The 17,676-nt window shown below is 43.1% G+C and overlaps 1 protein-coding gene across 1 annotated transcript in view; it reads right to left on the bottom strand.

Annotated features, from left to right (window-relative positions):
- Positions 1-17,676, bottom strand: part of LOC137274656 (probable cysteine--tRNA ligase, mitochondrial) — a 28,275-nt gene that overhangs the window by 4,979 nt on the left and 5,620 nt on the right. The window contains exons 5-9 of the mRNA XM_067807973.1: positions 17,471-17,600; positions 13,375-13,508; positions 3,069-3,203; positions 2,274-2,412; positions 851-974 (exon numbers count right to left, since the gene is read on the bottom strand). Coding sequence (XP_067664074.1) covers positions 851-974; positions 2,274-2,412; positions 3,069-3,203; positions 13,375-13,508; positions 17,471-17,600 — 662 coding nt within the window. The remainder of the gene's footprint in view (positions 1-850; positions 975-2,273; positions 2,413-3,068; positions 3,204-13,374; positions 13,509-17,470; positions 17,601-17,676) is intronic.

The raw sequence follows: 17,676 nt of genomic DNA, 5'->3' as shown, positions 1-17,676 counted from the left end.
CGATGACATGTGTCAACCAAGTCAGTGAGCACAACCACACAATCTAATCAGTCATCTCTTTCGACAAACATGGGTTACTGAAGATCTTCATGGGTAGCAAATGTATTGGGGTCAGTTCAGAAAATCCTGAAAAACTTAAGTTTTCCAAATGTGTTTCTGTTCCACCTGCTGCACCTACCTCCACCTTGGTGACAAGGGCAATGTTAAGACATTTGTCCAGGTAAATGCACCGTCCTAAACCTTAGTGACAAGGGCAATGTTAAGACATTTGTCCAGTTAAATGCACGTACCTAAACCTTGGTGCCCAGGGCAATGTTAAGAGACTTGACCACGTACATAAACCTACCTCCACCTTGGTGCCCAGCGCAATGTTGAGACAGCTGACCACGTACATAAACCTACCTCCACCTTGGTGCACAGGGCAACGTTGAGAGAGCTGACCACGTACATAAACCTACCTCCACCTTGGTGCCCAGCGCAATGTTGAGAGAGCTGACCACGTACATAAACCTACCTCCACCTTGGTGCACAGGGCAATGTTAAGAGAGCTGACCACGTACATAAACCTACCTCCACCTTGGTGCACAGGGCAATGTTGAGAGAGCTGACCAGGTACATAAACCTACCTCCACCTTGGTGCCCAGCGCAATGTTGAGAGAGCTGACCACGTACATAAACCTACCTCCACCTTGGTGCCCAGGGCAATGTCGAGACAGTTGACCAGGTACATAAACCTACCTCCACCTTGGTGCCCAGCGCAATGTTGAGAGAGCTGACCACGTACATAAACCTACCTCCACCTTGGTGCCCAGGGCAATGTTGAGAGAGCTGACCAAGTACATAAACCTACCTCCACCTTGGTGCCCAGGGCAATGTTGAGACGTTTGACCAAGTCCATGACACTCTCCATCACCAGGGCTGTGTTGAAGTCATCTGCCATGGCTGCCTCAATGTTCCGCCGAGCTCGAAATAAGCTGCCACAGATCAGTATCAAATAGACTTGAGACCAAGACTTATGTGCTACAAACACCATAGAGAAGAAGGGAGCAACAAAATCAACATAAATTGCTTGTTATAGCTCTGTGCTCTGTCTGACAACCACTAATTTGTGTGACTTAAACATGATATATGATGCTGGAACTGGGTTGGAGTATTGCCAGCCAAAACAGACCAGATGAATCAGTTGCTGGCTGTTGAGGTGTGTCATGACAACCTACAAAGAGGTGGCAACCCATTACAAAGCCTGTCATGATAATGATCTTTATGTCCTGTTTTAACAAAATACCTGCAAGGTACTCAAAAGACATTGCTAAATACACAACTCGCCAATATATTATGTTACACGTCAACAGCCTTTAACATTGGAAACTAGAACAACCAGAGATAAATGATAACAGCTGGGGTCGACATCATCCACCAATCAAGACACCAAACCAGACCATCCATTAAGTCTCCTTATACGACAGACAGGTGGCATGGAACCAATATATCCCTAGAATTAACTTGGCAAAGAAAGAACATGGCAGTCTAACTAAACTTAGCCCTAGTGTTATTCATTACACTCCTACACTGGTTCTAACAAAACCTAGTGGAAGGTCGCCTTTGAGCAACCTATGACCATCCAATCAAATGCAAGATGGCTAAACAGATTTTACCAATCAGACAACGGCTACTGGTTAGGCTTTAGTGGGACTTACAAAATACACCAGTCACTGACAATCATTTCCCAAAAACGAAAATCCGGATATAACACAAATATTTGACCTGCAGTACATATGCTTTTTTGTTTCTGTCGACATAGTTACCATTAACTAATACTTCCGCGAGCTGACATCCCTGAATATTGCCAAAAACTCTATTTTCAGCAACTGTTTATTCACTGTTGTGGCATGCTCCATGTGCATGCGCTGGAAGCAATTGTAGCGATAACATCATTCTGAATCGTTCGGGTACAAACCTTTGTGTGGGTAAAAGTTCAAAAGAATGTTCACTTTTGCAATTAGGTACACTGTGATCTGATTGGTCAATCTCAAAGGTTATCTGACGCGACCTCCTACTTGGTTTTGTTAGGCTAAGTTTACTCAGGCTGACAACATGCAGGAATCACTGATGTTGGGGATTGGTGCTAAGGGAGATAACTCTGCACTGTGCACTATAACATCTTACCGTGTTCTCGAATCCAAGAACTTTATGGAGTTTTATGAACAGGAAAAACATGAGTGATATGTACTTGGGGTAGATTAAATAGTCTCAGAGAAAGACTGTAAACTGACCTCTCGTGTAGTTTGGCCTCGTTGATTGGCTGAGTGAGGAGCTGACCCCTGACATATGCATCACACTGATGGAGACAACTCTGGATCTGTTTGGTGAGCTGCACTGCCTTCTGCATCCTCTCATCCGTATACTCGATATCTGGTGGGACAAACACGCCACACCCACACTTGTAATACACTAACAGGAGTAGGGTCTGATTTGGACCAAAAAGTAAAAACACTAAATATCAACAATTTTCAAGAAATATAGTATTCCATAAGGACATTCATGCCAAAGTTTTGTTTCCTCCGTTCATTGAACCAAATAGAGCTAGGTCAAAATTTAAAAGGTTCACAAAAAAACACAAAATACAGACATCATAGCTGATGCAACAGATTCCAGCTTCTTTAGGAAACTGAGGTACTATCATGAAAAGGAATAACAATTGTGACAACGCGCAACTGACAATAGTAAACAAAAAGACCAAAACATAATCCAATGTCAGGTTAGCTAAACATGTGGAAAATAATCTTAATATATAGAGCAGTGTTTTACATATCAAGGTCTGCTAATTACCTACTGCCATTAATAAGAATATGTGAGTTTGGTTTTATGCTGCATTTAGCAATATTCCAGCAATATCACAATAGGGGAATCAAACCCAGGCCTTCAGGGTCATGAATGAATTCTCCAATGACTTGGCTACCTCACTGCCCCTCATTAACAAGAACAACAAAGTTCTTTAAGATGTAAGGTGGAAACATGCAAAAGAAGAAATTCTTGAAAGAGCATTATTGTATTTCCCAGAGACTCACTGTTCCGGTAGGGTGTAAGGAGACAGAGGATACGGAACTGGTTGGCTGTGTACTTCTCCAGCAGTTCCGATATACTTATCACATTCTTTAGAGACTTCGACATTTTCTCTTTATCATCCTTCAAAAACAGGTGTCCTGGAAAGGAAATTGGAAATTTTAATTATAAATTGTATATTTATGCACTTGTCTTATCTCACGTTATGCATCTCTCTTGGTCACTTCGACCATGTGTGGAAACATGCTGCCAGCTCAGTTGAATCAAATCTTCCTGGCCTCTGACCACCCGACCTCTGCCCCCACCATAGACACCTGTCAATCATTTTGCTCGTGCAGCCATCTCAGCTGATCACGTGACGACTTGTACTTGACATTCTCATCTTGGAGCTACCCGTAAATATGTAAAGTGGGGCAGGTTGGATCGGTGTCCATTGCGTGAGATAGGATAAGTATATAAATATACAATTTATAGTTAAAATTTCCAAATTTTTAAACTTATCCCATCTCACGTTATGCATTATCCCACAGTTGGCAGGAGGGCCGCACAATACCCTCTGACACACTCCACACGCGAGTATGCATTCCACAAGGGGGCCAGGAGAAGCACCGACTCCCAATATGCTACTCCATACTTGTGATGGGTTGCTTCAATAAACCCCTTGGCCTACATGGCACAAAAACTCTAGGGACTGGGCTCTCCCAAATTAATGTGGTTTTCAGCCGCAACTTTTGATAGAGCAAACAGACGCAGTTTGGCAAGTAGGCCTGGCCGCCCCACGATTTATCAGGTGACCCCAGTGATCTGGCACGTCCCTGCTTCAGTACTACACCCTACATACACCCGCCCAGACGGCCGTGAAAGAAGGAGTAGCCCGGTTCCTCAACAAGTTTAACATTCAATACCTCCCCAACTTACCAAAGGCTTAGGAGCGGAACGCTTCGAAAACCATTGGGTAATCAGAAATTTAACGCTCCACTGATGTAATTGCTCAGAGAGTACAGGTCAGTAAGTGGAGTGTTGATCATCTCTGCCTGCACACAAGACTGGCCCTTCAGTCTATCTAACTATGAGTATGAGAGTGCAATAGGCCCTAGTTCCCTAGGTGAGAATGATCTTGGATATGGATAACATCGATATCTTTATTATGTACATAGCAAAACCGAACACGAGGAATTGCTTTATCTGTGACATCTGTGACAAGACCAAAGGACCAAACTGATGGAGACCCTCCATATCCGTGACCGATATATCCCAAAGGTAGTGAGCTGCAAACACTGTATCAGACTTCCAGAAACATCCTTCCATTATGGCTTGAAGCAAACAATTCCTGTGGAGTGCCATGGTGGAAACGAGCGCCCACGTCTCATGAGGCCTTGCCGATGACGGTGGTGGAAGACTCGCAAAACTATACACCCATAGAATCGTGGACCTCAACCAAAAGGCTAGAGTTGTATGAGACACTTCTGCAGTGAAAGTCGTCGAAAGTGGAATAAACAGTCTCTTAAGCAGCCTTCGCTGGTCCTTAGAGGCAGCTAAATAGGTCCTCAATGCCCGCACTAGGCACAAGGATAGATCTTCAGTGTCTTCTGGACCCAATATGGATGACAGTGGAGGAATACTGAAGGTACGATACGGCTGTCCTGGCAGTTGGTTCTTGGCAAGAAGGTCCAACCACAAACCAAGGGACACTGTAGCATGTCGAGACCTCTCAAAGCGTACCTGTGAAACATCTGGAGCATGTAACTCAGAAATATGCCAGCTGTAGTCAAGGCTTAAAGGAAAAAGGTCTTCAATGTGACATGCTCAAAATCCTCCTCATTCAGGGGCTCATTCTCACTCGATGTGAGATGATCAAGCTCAGGGACAGTAGATATCTTCACACCCGACGCTGACGCAATAACTGTGTTAAGCGCTGCTAGGTAACTAGACAGTGTGGAACCCTTCAGCTTCCTAGAGGATTGAAGGTACTGAAGGTACTCTGCAACCACCCGAGGCGATGCCGTAGTGGGAGACATTATGCCTTTCATTCTGCAGTATGATTAAAAATCTTATACTTGTCATCGTAGATAGATCTCATGGAAGTACGATGCTCTGTTGAGATAGCAGTCGCAACACACGAAGAATACCCCTTGGCAGTTAACGACCAATGTAAATGTGCAAAAAATGTGTGAATGAAGCGTTAGAAGAGACCAATGTAGTTGATTGGAGTGCGGATAAACCAGTAGGTCGAATCGATCAGGAGGTGGAACTGGATCTGGTTCGGCTAGCTCTAGAAGATCTACGAACCAACTCCTTGCCGGCCAGTAGGGCACGACCAAAAGCAGTATCATCTGCCGAGTCATATGCAGTTTGAGAAGCACACGTGGAAGAAGGACCGTTGGTGGAAACATGTATGCATCGAGACCGTCCCACGGATTTGTGAGAGCATATTGTTTCCAAGCCAACGGGTTTGGGATCGGAGACACGAACAGGTGCAGCTGATCGCTGAATCTGGTGGCGAGTAGGTCTACTGTCAGCTTCCTCAATGGAAGGCAAACAGTCCTGAACACCTGTGGGTGCAACTACCACTCCGTTGGGGATGGCCACTTCAGACGTGACAGAGAGTCTGTGATGACATTCTTGACCCCTGGAATATTGTTACGAGTGTGTACTTTCTGTACATTTCGTTATTAATTAAGTAATAATTATTATTGGGCCAATTATTATTGGATGGTTTTCTGATGAGGAAATTCAGGTCGCCAGATGTTCCTGCGGAGGATGAATGGAATTGTACCATCAAACTGTGGTACCGAAATTATTTCGGAAACATGTACTTTCATTGGCACATGAAAGTCCAATGGCAGGTCATTTGGGTGTAAGCAAAACTTGTGAGAGAAGTTTGGTACATTTCCTTTTGGCCCAGTTTGAGACAAGATGTGACTAAATTATGTAAGACCTGTCATGCATGCCAAATTGTTGGAAAACCATATCAGAAAATGCCTTCCACTCCCTTGAAACCTATACTGGCTTTTGAAGAAGCTTTCAGTAGAGTTATTATTGATTGTGTTGGTCCACTACCTAAGACTAAGTCTGGTAATCAGTATTTACTCACAATCATGTGCGCTTCTACCAGATTTCCTGAAGCAATTCCACTTCATAGGATTGTTGCTCCTGTAATTGTCAAGGCTTTGATCAAGTTTTTCACCTTAGTTGGTTTGCCAGATGTTGTTCAGTCTGATCAGGGCTCAAACTTTATGTGTAAGGTGTTTCAACAAGCTATGTACCAGTTAGGTATTAAGCAAGTTAAGTCTAGTGCTTATCATCGAGAGTCTCAGGGAGATTTAGAAAGGTTTCAGCAAACTTTGAAGAATATGATGAAGACTTATTGTTTTGAGACAGAAAGATTGGGATGAGGGTGTGCATTTGTTGTTGTTTGCTGTCAGAGAGTCAGTTCAGGAAAGTTTAGGGTTTAGCCCCATTGAACTTGTATTTGGTCACAGTGTGCGTGGGCCACTAAAACAATTAAAAGAACAATGGCTCAATGACAGACCTGAGATCAATCTCTTAGACAATGTGTCCACATTTTGGGACAGACTATCAAAAGGAAGTGAGATGGCCAGAAATAACTTGAAACTTTCACAAGAAAAAATGAAGCTGAACTATGACAGAAAGTCAAAAGACAGAAATTTTGCTTGTGGTGAGAAAGTGTTAGTTTTGCTTCCCATTCCTGGTTAGGCACTGAGATGTCATCCTGATGCCTGGTCGTCATAAACAGAAGAGATTGTGTCATGCCAACATGATTAAGAAATATCATAACAGGTTAGAAACCAAACATGTCAGTTGTATTGCCACACTCTCCCCAGTTACTGACTGTACTAAAGACAATTGTAAAAATGTTGACAACATTGATGATTGTGTTAGCAATGTGAAGTTTGATGATCTTAGTGATAATGTTTCACCAAAGTTGAGAAATTCTGATATGTTAGCTCACCTTGATAAGAAACTATCACATTTATCCCCTAAAGCAGAAAGTTCAAATGTCAGATTTGATTCATGAGTTCTCTCGCTTATTTTCTGATGTGCCTGGTCGAACTGATGTTGTTAGCCATGATATAGATGTAGGTGATGCTGTTCCTGTAAAACAATACCCTTATCGGATGAATCCAGTGAAGTGTGAAATTCTGCGGAAAGAGGTGAAATATATGCTGGACAATGACATTATTGAACCCAGTGACAGTCCCTGGAGTTCACCATGTGTTCTTGTGCCAAAGAGTAGGGGTGGTTGGCGCTGCTGTGCTGACATGAAAGCAGTCAATGTGCTGTCACGAACTGATTCGTATCCTATTCCGAGAGTGGACGATTGCATTGATCGCATTGGTCAAGCTAAGTATATAAGTAAGTTTGACTTAATGAAGGGCTTTTGGCAGATTCAACTCACAGACTGTGCAAAGAAAATATCGACATTCGCTACCAGCTGGACTGTATCAATACAAGGTGATGCCGTTTGGTCTGAAGAACGCTCCAGCGTCAACAATGTGGCATCAGGCCTTGATCATGTCAATTCTTACATGGATGATGTCATCGATTATGACATGGAGTGGGATGACCATCTGAAAAGGACTCGTGCTTACTTCGAAAGACTGTCTGAGGCGAAGTTAACAGTGAATCTCGCCAAGTGTGAATTCGGGAAGGCACAAGTGGAATTTTTAGGGCATGTTGTAGGGCATGGCCAGGTACAACCAGTTCATACTAAAGTTGAAGCAACTGTACATTTTCCAGTACCTCAATCTAAGAGAAAACACATGAGATTCTTGGGTATGGCTGGCTATTACAGAAAGTTTGACAAAATTTCTCAGATGTTGTATCTCCACTTACCAACCTTTTGGGGGAAAAGGTAAAATTTCAGTGGGATGGCAGTTGTCAGACTGCATTTGAAAAGGTCAAAGCCATACTCATGAATTCTCCAGTATTGCCGGCACCAACGTTTGAGAAAGCATTCAAGTTGCAAATTCATGCAAGTAATGTTGGTGCAGGTGCTGTCCTGATTCAAGAGGATGATTCAGGAACTGTACATCCAGTTTGTTATATTTCAAAGAAATTTGACAAGCACCAAAGAAATTATTCTACCACTGAAAAAGAAACATTAGGTCTTCTGCTAGCTTTACAGCATTTTGAAGTGTACCTTGGTACCACCACGCCAACTGATCACAATGCCTTGACTTTTCTTCTCAAAATGAAGAACAAGAATCAGAGACTTATGAGGTGGAGTTTGACCATGCAAGGGTTCAGTCTTGTGAACGCATTATAGGCAAAGACAATGTTTGTGCTGATGCACTTTTCCAGGGTGTAAATGTTTGATGACTTGATGATGCTGTATGCATGTATCTGCATTTTGTCTTAGTAATTCTGCAAGAAGTTTCTCATATTACTCACATTATGTCATGTTATTGTGTTATTATTGCTATGATTGTCATAGAAAGTCTCTACAAAACTTTCTTTTCCTCAAGGGGGAGAGTGTTACAAGTGTTTATTTTCTGTATTTTCTGTTATTAATTAAGTAATAATTATTATTGGGTCACAACGTTTAGTGTTTTGAATAATAATTATGATGGGTCACATTTCGTATAATAGATGGTCAACACTTTTAGGATCTTGGCAGCATTCTTTCCGGAAGTGCTAGGAAGTTTATGACGATTACTGCCACTTTGTTGAACATGATTAACAAAATACAAACTGAAGTATACAGTTTTCGTTGTTTCAAATTATTTTGCCCTAAGTCATTAATAAGTTCCATACCTACCTATTTACACACAATATTAACTTTAAAAAAGTTATAATCCTGTCCAGTCACCACTGGACGTGCCAGTCGGGTCAGCTGTATCACTTCACATACGGTGACTGCTTCCTGTTGTTTCGTAGATGCCATGCAAGCAATAGGGGGCTCGATTGCTATTGTTTTGTTGTTTGCATATGCACTTTCAAGAAGTGAGTGATTATTGGAGTAGGGGCATTCATTTGTAACATGTCATTATATCCCCCAGCTGAGAGCCCCGATGTGATACCGCTAAGTTATTTTCCCCAATATCCATGGCTTTCTGCTAGGTAAGGGGATACAACTGGGGCAAATACCTCCGTTTTCGAAATTCTGTACAAATAACATGTGAGGCGGCAACATCAACCTTGACAAGAGTATTTTCCGATTTGTAAGAAGCAATCTCATTGGATAAAAATCTGCTACAAGGACCGTGAATGGTTAAAATCAAACAAGTGACCTATGGGAGCCAATCAGATAACAGCAATCAATCATATCCATTGGATTCAGATGAAAGTTTCGAGTAAAATCATGCTATTCTGAACGTGTTAGACAACATACCACCACCTGTACATACATTACAGACCTTAGTGCATGATGTCACTTGAAGTACGGCACACAATCGCTCAAGAAAGATGGACATAGTAAGTTATAATGTTCATTTAACAACTTTTACGAATACTGTTGTTGATTGTATTCTTCTGCTTATTCACATTTATTAATTATTTCCCTGAAATATCATTACTTTGCTCTTTGACAACTTGATAATATGATATGCACGTGTAAGAGAATTTTTTCCAATAAAATAGGGAAAAAAAATTCTAATTCTAATTCTGTCGGGTTTAACGTATTATTGTGGATATAGAACAGAAAACAAACACAGAATTTCAGAATAATGGTCAGTATAATCTTTATTAGATAGTATTCTCCCTCTGCATACTTACGTTTTACATCCAAGACTGTAACTGGCCGATGTCTGATGCAGGGGGTCGGCTTATGCACGAAACATACCACTTTGACACTGATTTGGGGGGTCAAGTGAGACGGTCGGCTTATCTACGGGATCGGATTATACACAGTAATATACAGTAACTGTTTCCCTCTCCCACTAAGACTTTGGTGAGTTTGCTATGTATTTTGTGACCCATTGCCTTAGATTTTGTCTCAATTGTATTGTATTTGAAATTGGTATTGTGAAATTGACTTGTGACTTTGTATAACTTGCTCTTTGCTTAAAAATACAATATTTGAATGTTTCAGACTTGTTTTTGTTCTGTTTTGCTGGTTTTCAGGGGATTTCTTACACCTTTAGTCACAGTAAATTCTTAACCGTGACAAGATGATTGGCCCGAACTGATATTTTGAGAGAGTCCTCCCAATAGTTCCTGCCACTGGCGGAGTGTCCTGGATTGAGCTAACGCAAGGGGAATTAAGCGTTGCATCTTGCCGAAAAGCTCCCTCGGAACAAACTGTTTGTTGACCTCAGTGTCGAACACTGCCCCGATGAACTGAAGGCGTTGAGTAGGAATCAGTTCCGACTTCTGCCAATTCACTAACCAGCCTACCTGGTGAAGTAGCTGCATCGTGAACTCCATGTGACGCAGGAGAAGAGCAGAATCGGCCTGGACTTGAATGCAGTTGTCGATGTACGCTTCGAAGACTATCCCCTTGCCATGCAGGAAGCTGGTGATTGACTTCGTGACCTGCGTGAACAGCGACAGGCGCGGAAGAAATTCCTGCCACTGATATTGGGTGCCCTTGAAAACAAACCGAAGAAACTTGTGATGAAGATCGGGATGTGCAATATGCCTCCTGCAGATCGTGACTGACCATGTAATCCCCCAGTTTGATAATTGTTCTTAAAAGAGCTTCTGACACCATTCGGAAGTGAGGTGGAGCCTGTAGATACCTCTTGTTGAATACCTTCATGTTGAAAATTAGCCTCAACTTGTCCAAATCCTTCTTCGGGACAAGAAAAATCAGTGAATAAAATCCCGGATCGACTGGAGCTGGTCCCAGGCACTCTATCGCAAGTTTCAGGAGTAACGTATCTATTCTGGTTCGCAAGACATCCAGTTGCTGAACTGGATATGTTTTGTGTTCTGGTAACCGCGTTAAGGGAGGATTCCTCACAACCGGGAGTTCAAAACCTTTTGGACAGAGTGGGTAACACATACAGGTTTTCCAGAATGGTCCAGTTTGGTGCATAAAGTCTTTCGCCTACTGGTGAAGACTGGATAGGCAAGACTGGAGGCACAAGTACCCAGTCATGCTCTGATGTCATGCAGTCACTGCTTATCTGACTTCCTGTTGGAGGAAATGCCTAATGGCCTCAGAGCACCAGAGGAGAGACGCTGACGATTGGCACGACCTCTGCTTGCTCTCCCCCAAAAAGAGGATCCAGTCCTTGAGCGCAAGTCTGGGTAGGTGGGTTCATAACGGGCCGGCCACAGCTGTCACATAGATTCCTCCACCTGTAATCTCTGATACTTCAGGAGCTCAACCAAAACTTGTAGATGCGCATCTTGACTGACCTTGTTAGCCACTTCTCTAATAGCCCCATTGAAAAGTGAACTGCCAGGCCAAGGTTGGCGAATTAAATCTGTTTGGAACCTATCCTCCCAGGAAGATAGCTGTAGAGGTCCCCTCCAACTCATAGCAGTGACGTAGGAGAAAAAATGTGCAATCAAATCCAGGATGATGTTAAACTGTACCAAGACCATAGCTGCCCAGGTATACGCCTGCTGATGAGACGACGCATGAGAGCCGTAGCCACTCCCTCTGTCATTGTTAGCACCATGTTGAGTGGAGCCATGACCCTACAAATGGTTCCATCTAAATGAACCAACTCACAATCCTCAACCATGACGGGGAATAAGACCTCTGCTTAGACCCCAACAACGAAATATCATCATCCACAGATGGCAAAACAATCAGAGATGAAAATCCGTGCACATGCATAGATGCTAGACTGAACCAGGGAGCGCTAAAACCGTCCTTTATCTTCCTCAGGTTAGCAAACGCCATGTCAAGTGACGCTGCTAACTGCATAAAACATGGCCTTGGGGGAAAAGTAATAGAACCAAATCCCCCGTCTTCATAAAGAACGTTGATAACATGTCTGCCAGCGAAACGCTTCGCTGTAGTTGCAAATTGTTGGCAATCAACAATTTGCACTGAACCGAGACTGCCCTGTTGTAGTGGAAGCGCTGCTTTCGAGTGAATCGCTGAATCGACCATAAGTGGTTGAGTGAGTGCCGCATCTAAAAGAGGTTGTTGTTGAGAGCACATAACTTCAAAGTGAATTGAAGCATTCGCGTGAAGTGGATGGGAAAACACCAAATCGATTCCACCCCTACCACTTAAGTGAACCGCCGAATCAGACTCAATCGGCTAAGCTGCAACCATATCGTGTTCTTGAGTGGTAGACCGAATCGCACTAGAGAGTTCGTGAGTCAACTGATCGGTCGGGTGAATCGATGAATACTGCGGTATCGTCAGAATAGATGTCGGACACAATGAAGGTTGGGGTTGTGATAAAACCACCATACGTGGTGGCGACGACGATGCGCCCACGTCCCAAGAGGCTTCCAAATTACTAGGACAAAACAATCGTCTCAAATTCTCACTCAGGTATGAGGCCAAGGCCTTATTCAAAAAAAGCTCCATCTGCTGATTTCGAAGATGACCGTCTAGCAACTAATTTGTGTCGGTCTTTCCTCGGCTTTTTAGAAGCAGATTGCCCATCTGATGCTCGTTAACGATCTCTATCAGACGACCGTCTAACCCTTCACAATTTGTACATCTGTTAGACCTATCACTAATGCCTATGCAATCCACTAATAAGCTGTGAGGGTCTGTCGTTGAGAAGTTTCTATTACATTGACTGCAACGTTTACACTATTTAGATACCTTCTCTTTAGATCCACCCATGTTTATTCACAATTCCAACGTACATCTTCACAGAGACAACACATGTCCACACTGTGGTGTGACAAGAAAGAGAATGACAAGTACAAGTCGTCACGTGATCAGTTGAGACGGCTGCACGAGCAAGATGACTGACAGGTGTCTATGGCTGGGTCAGAGGTCCGGTGGTCAGAGGCCAGGAAGATTTGATTCAATTTAGCTGACAGCACGTTTATACACATGGTCAAAGTGAGGAAAAAAGATGCATAACGTGCGACAGGATAATTTTAAAAATTATGAACATTACGCAACTGGGTGACATGACACGCTTGTCACATAAGACATCATCCAGTAGTTGGCCCACTGGGTACAGCCTCACCCACCTGTGTGTATCCAGTAGTTGGCCCACTGGGTACAGCCACACCTACCTCTGTGTATCCAGTAGTTGACCCACTGGGTACAGCTACACTCACCTGTGTGTATCCAGTAGTTGACCCACTGGGTACAGTCACACTCACCTGTGTGTATCCAGTAGTTGACCCACTGGGTACAGTCACACTCACCTGTGTGTATCCAGTAGTTGACCCACTGGGTACAGTCACACCCACCTGTATGTATCCAGTAGTTGACCCACTGAGTACAGTTGTGATAGGCATGGGACTGAGCAAGTTCATTTTCATGATGAGGAAAAATCAAGTCTATCCCTCCAGAGTGAATATCCATCTTGTTGCCAAATATCTCACTGCAATCAAAAACAAGAAAGCCAATGTATCTACAAAAGTTACTTCCTGACCATACGGCATCATGCACATAGTCAATACCTGTATTTCTTGATACATAGATTTGATACAACATATGTCATATTTGGGATTTCACTTTCTTAGTAAAGTACAAATTCTAGTACTTTTTTCGGTTGAGTCCCATCCGGGATTCGAACCCGCACCCTCAGAGTCAGGCACCTAATCGCCAGCACACAAAGTCAGCCGCCTAGCCCGCTCAGCCACCGCGACTTCCACAAAAATGAAAGTCGGACAACTGGTAGTCTAGACTGCGTACTTTGTGTACCCCTCTGATGAGTGTAAATTGGCACGGCTCCCACGGCCGAAAGCTATGATTACACGATGCCATTTAGAAAGTGGTCAAATGCAACATATGTCATGTTTGGGATTTCACTTTCTTAGTAAAGTACAAATTCTAGTACTTTTTTCGGTTGAGTCCCATCCGGGATTCGAACCCGCACCCTCAGAGTCAGGCACCTAATCGCCAGCACACACGGGCTAGGCGGCTGACTTTGTGTGCTGGCGATTAGGTGCCTGACTCTGAGGGTGCGGGTTCGAATCCCGGATGGGACTCAACCGAAAAAAGTACTAGAATTTGTACTTTACTAAGAAAGTGAAATCCCAAATATGACATATGTTGCATTTGACCACTTTCTAAATGGCATCGTGTAATCATAGCTTTCGGCCGTGGGAGCCGTGCCAATTTACACTCATCAGAGGGGTACACAAAGTACGCAGTCTAGACTACCAGTTGTCCGACTTTCATTTTTGTGGAAGTCGCGGTGGCTGAGCGGGCTAGGCGGCTGACTTTGTGTGCTGGCGATTAGGTGCCTGACTCTGAGGGTGCGGGTTCGAATCCCGGATGGGACTCAACCGAAAAAAGTACTAGAATTTGTACTTTACTAAGAAAGTGAAATCCCAAATATGACATATGTTGCATTTGACCACTTTCTAAATGGCATCGTGTAATCATAGCTTTCGGCCGTGGGAGCCGTGCCAATTTACACTCATCAGAGGGGTACACAAAGTACGCAGTCTAGACTACCAGTTGTCCGACTTTCATTTTTGTGGAAGTCGCGGTGGCTGAGCGGGCTAGGCGGCTGACTTTGTGTGCTGGCGATTAGGTGCCTGACTCTGAGGGTGCGGGTTCGAATCCCGGATGGGACTCAACCGAAAAAAGTACTAGAATTTGTACTTTACTAAGAAAGTGAAATCCCAAATATGACATATGTTGCATTTGACCACTTTCTAAATGGCATCGTGTAATCATAGCTTTCGGCCGTGGGAGCCGTGCCAATTTACACTCATCAGAGGGGTACACAAAGTACGCAGTCTAGACTACCAGTTGTCCGACTTTCATTTTTGTGGAAGTCGCGGTGGCTGAGCGGGCTAGGCGGCTGACTTTGTGTGCTGGCGATTAGGTGCCTGACTCTGAGGGTGCGGGTTCGAATCCCGGATGGGACTCAACCGAAAAAAGTACTAGAATTTGTACTTTACTAAGAAAGTGAAATCCCAAATATGACATATGTTGCATTTGACCACTTTCTAAATGGCATCGTGTAATCATAGCTTTCGGCCGTGGGAGCCGTGCCAATTTACACTCATCAGAGGGGTACACAAAGTACGCAGTCTAGACTACCAGTTGTCCGACTTTCATTATTGTGGAAGTCGCGGTGGCTGAGCGGGCTAGGCGGCTGACTTTGTGTGCTGGCGATTAGGTGCCTGACTCTGAGGGTGCGGGTTCGAATCCCGGATGGGACTCAACCGAAAAAAGTACTAGAATTTGTACTTTACTAAGAAAGTGAAATCCCAAATATGACATATGTTGCATTTGACCACTTTCTAAATGGCATCGTGTAATCATAGCTTTCGGCCGTGGGAGCCGTGCCAATTTACACTCATCAGAGGGGTACACAAAGTACGCAGTCTAGACTACCAGTTGTCCGACTTTCATTTTTGTGGAAGTCGCGGTGGCTGAGCGGGCTAGGCGGCTGACTTTGTGTGCTGGCGATTAGGTGCCTGACTCTGAGGGTGCGGGTTCGAATCCCGGATGGGACTCAACCGAAAAAAAGTACTAGAATTTGTACTTTACTAAGAAAGTGAAATCCCAAATATGACATATGTTGCATTTGACCACTTTCTAAATGGCATCGTGTAATCATAGATTTGATAGTTTTAGCATTATGTAAAATTCTGATATATATCTATAACATGATTTACTTATTATCATATTATTGTGAGACATATAGTTCGCAAACATATGGGTACATTTATCAGCGTGATGAGCAAACACATTAAGAACAATGCTACCCCACCATCTCCAAATTTATACAAGAGTCATGAGAAGATGACATATCCCCCCGGCCCCAACATATTGGAAAGGACAAATCATCCGACAGTTACTTATTGTGTTTTTGCACCAAGTCAGAATTGTTTCCATGGAATTCATGAAAAGTATAAATGCCATATATCTGTAATCAGAGAAAGGTCACCATTTCAACATCTGTCTCGTATATCTGCCAAGATCTTTTGAAAGATATAAAATGAAACGGAAAGGAAGTCAGCAACGTGTTCATGCAACCATGAAAATAATACATCATAAAAAACTGTACATAGCAAAAGGCACCACTTTGGGGTCTGCCACCCATATCTACCACGTAACACTGATAGATATTAAGAAGTTTTTGAGTTCTGCTCCAGAAACGAAACACACCTCTCACTTTTGAGACTAAGTACAAAACGCTTCCATGGAAACTGAGAAAATTTATACATCACAAGATCCTGAACATAGCAAAAGGCACCATTTCAGGTTCTGACTGATATATCCAGCAAGTTTTGCAGAAAAATATTGAACGTTTTTTGAGTTCTGCTCCAGAAACGAAACACACCTCTCACTTTTGAGGCTATGCCTGAAACGTTTCCATGGAAACTGATAAAATAATAAATCACAAAAACCTGTAAATACCAAAAGGCACCACTATAGGTTCAGGTTGATTTATCTACCAAGTTTTGCAGAAAAATATTGAATAGTTTTTGAGTCCTGCTCCGGAAACGAAGCCCATCCCTCTGTTTTGTGACTATGTCCGAAATGTTTCCATGGAAACCAAGAAAATAATAAATCAGAAAAACCTGTACATAGCTAAAGGCACCACTTCAGCTTCCGACTGATATATCTACAAAGTTTGGCCGAAACATTTTGAATGGCTTTTGAGTTCTGCTTCAGAAACCAAACACACCTCTCATTTTTTAGACTATGTCCGAAACGTTTTCAAGGAAACCGAGAAAATAATAATCACAAAAACCTGTAGATAGCAAAAGTCACCACTTCAGGTTCTGACTGATATATCTACCATGTTTGGCAGAAACATATTGAGCGGTTTTTGAGTTCTGCTCCGGAAACGAAGCCCACCCCACCATAAGACTAACACCAAAACGTTCCATGGAAAAGCAAAAAAAATATAAATGCCAAAAATCTGTAAATAGCAAAAGGCACAACCATAGGCACAACCATCTATCATGTTTGGTCTAAAAATATTGAACGGTTTCTGAGTTGTGCTCCGGAAACAAAATGATTACAGACGGAGGGACGAACGGAGGATGGACGGACGGATGAGGCAACGACTATATCCCCCCGCATTACACGCCAGGGGGATAAAAAAGGTTTGTACCAAACTCTGAGAAAAGAGTTTAATAGTTTCTTTCTATTTTACACGTCACACTGGGCAATATTCCAGCTACATGATTCAATTGACCCAGTGACTAACATCATGAGCATCGAATGAATCAACTAGAGGAGACACAGATGCACAGAAATATAGTATGGTGGATTACAGAAAATATGTCAATGTTGATAAAACAACTCTATACTTTCTACTACATGGTTATGAATCAAACAAGACAACACGTGTGACATTTTGAGCATTACCTCGCCATTGTAGAGCATTCGATATGCCAGCCAGGTCGGCCCTTCCCCCATGGAGCCTCCCAGTGAGGCTCATTGGGCTTAGCTGCCTTCCACAGAACGAAGTCGGCTGTGTTCTTCTTCTCATGATCGTCTGTCAATATGCAAAAGTTTTACCAACACTGGAAACACAGGACACAGAGCTGGGAGTGTGAGTGGGTTTCTCTACA

This window comes from Haliotis asinina, chromosome 2, assembly GCF_037392515.1.
Source record: "Haliotis asinina isolate JCU_RB_2024 chromosome 2, JCU_Hal_asi_v2, whole genome shotgun sequence".
In the NCBI taxonomy this organism is placed as follows: domain Eukaryota; kingdom Metazoa; phylum Mollusca; class Gastropoda; order Lepetellida; family Haliotidae; genus Haliotis; species Haliotis asinina.
Note: the sequence above shows the minus strand (reverse complement) of the source record. Positions and strands in the feature narration are given on the sequence as shown.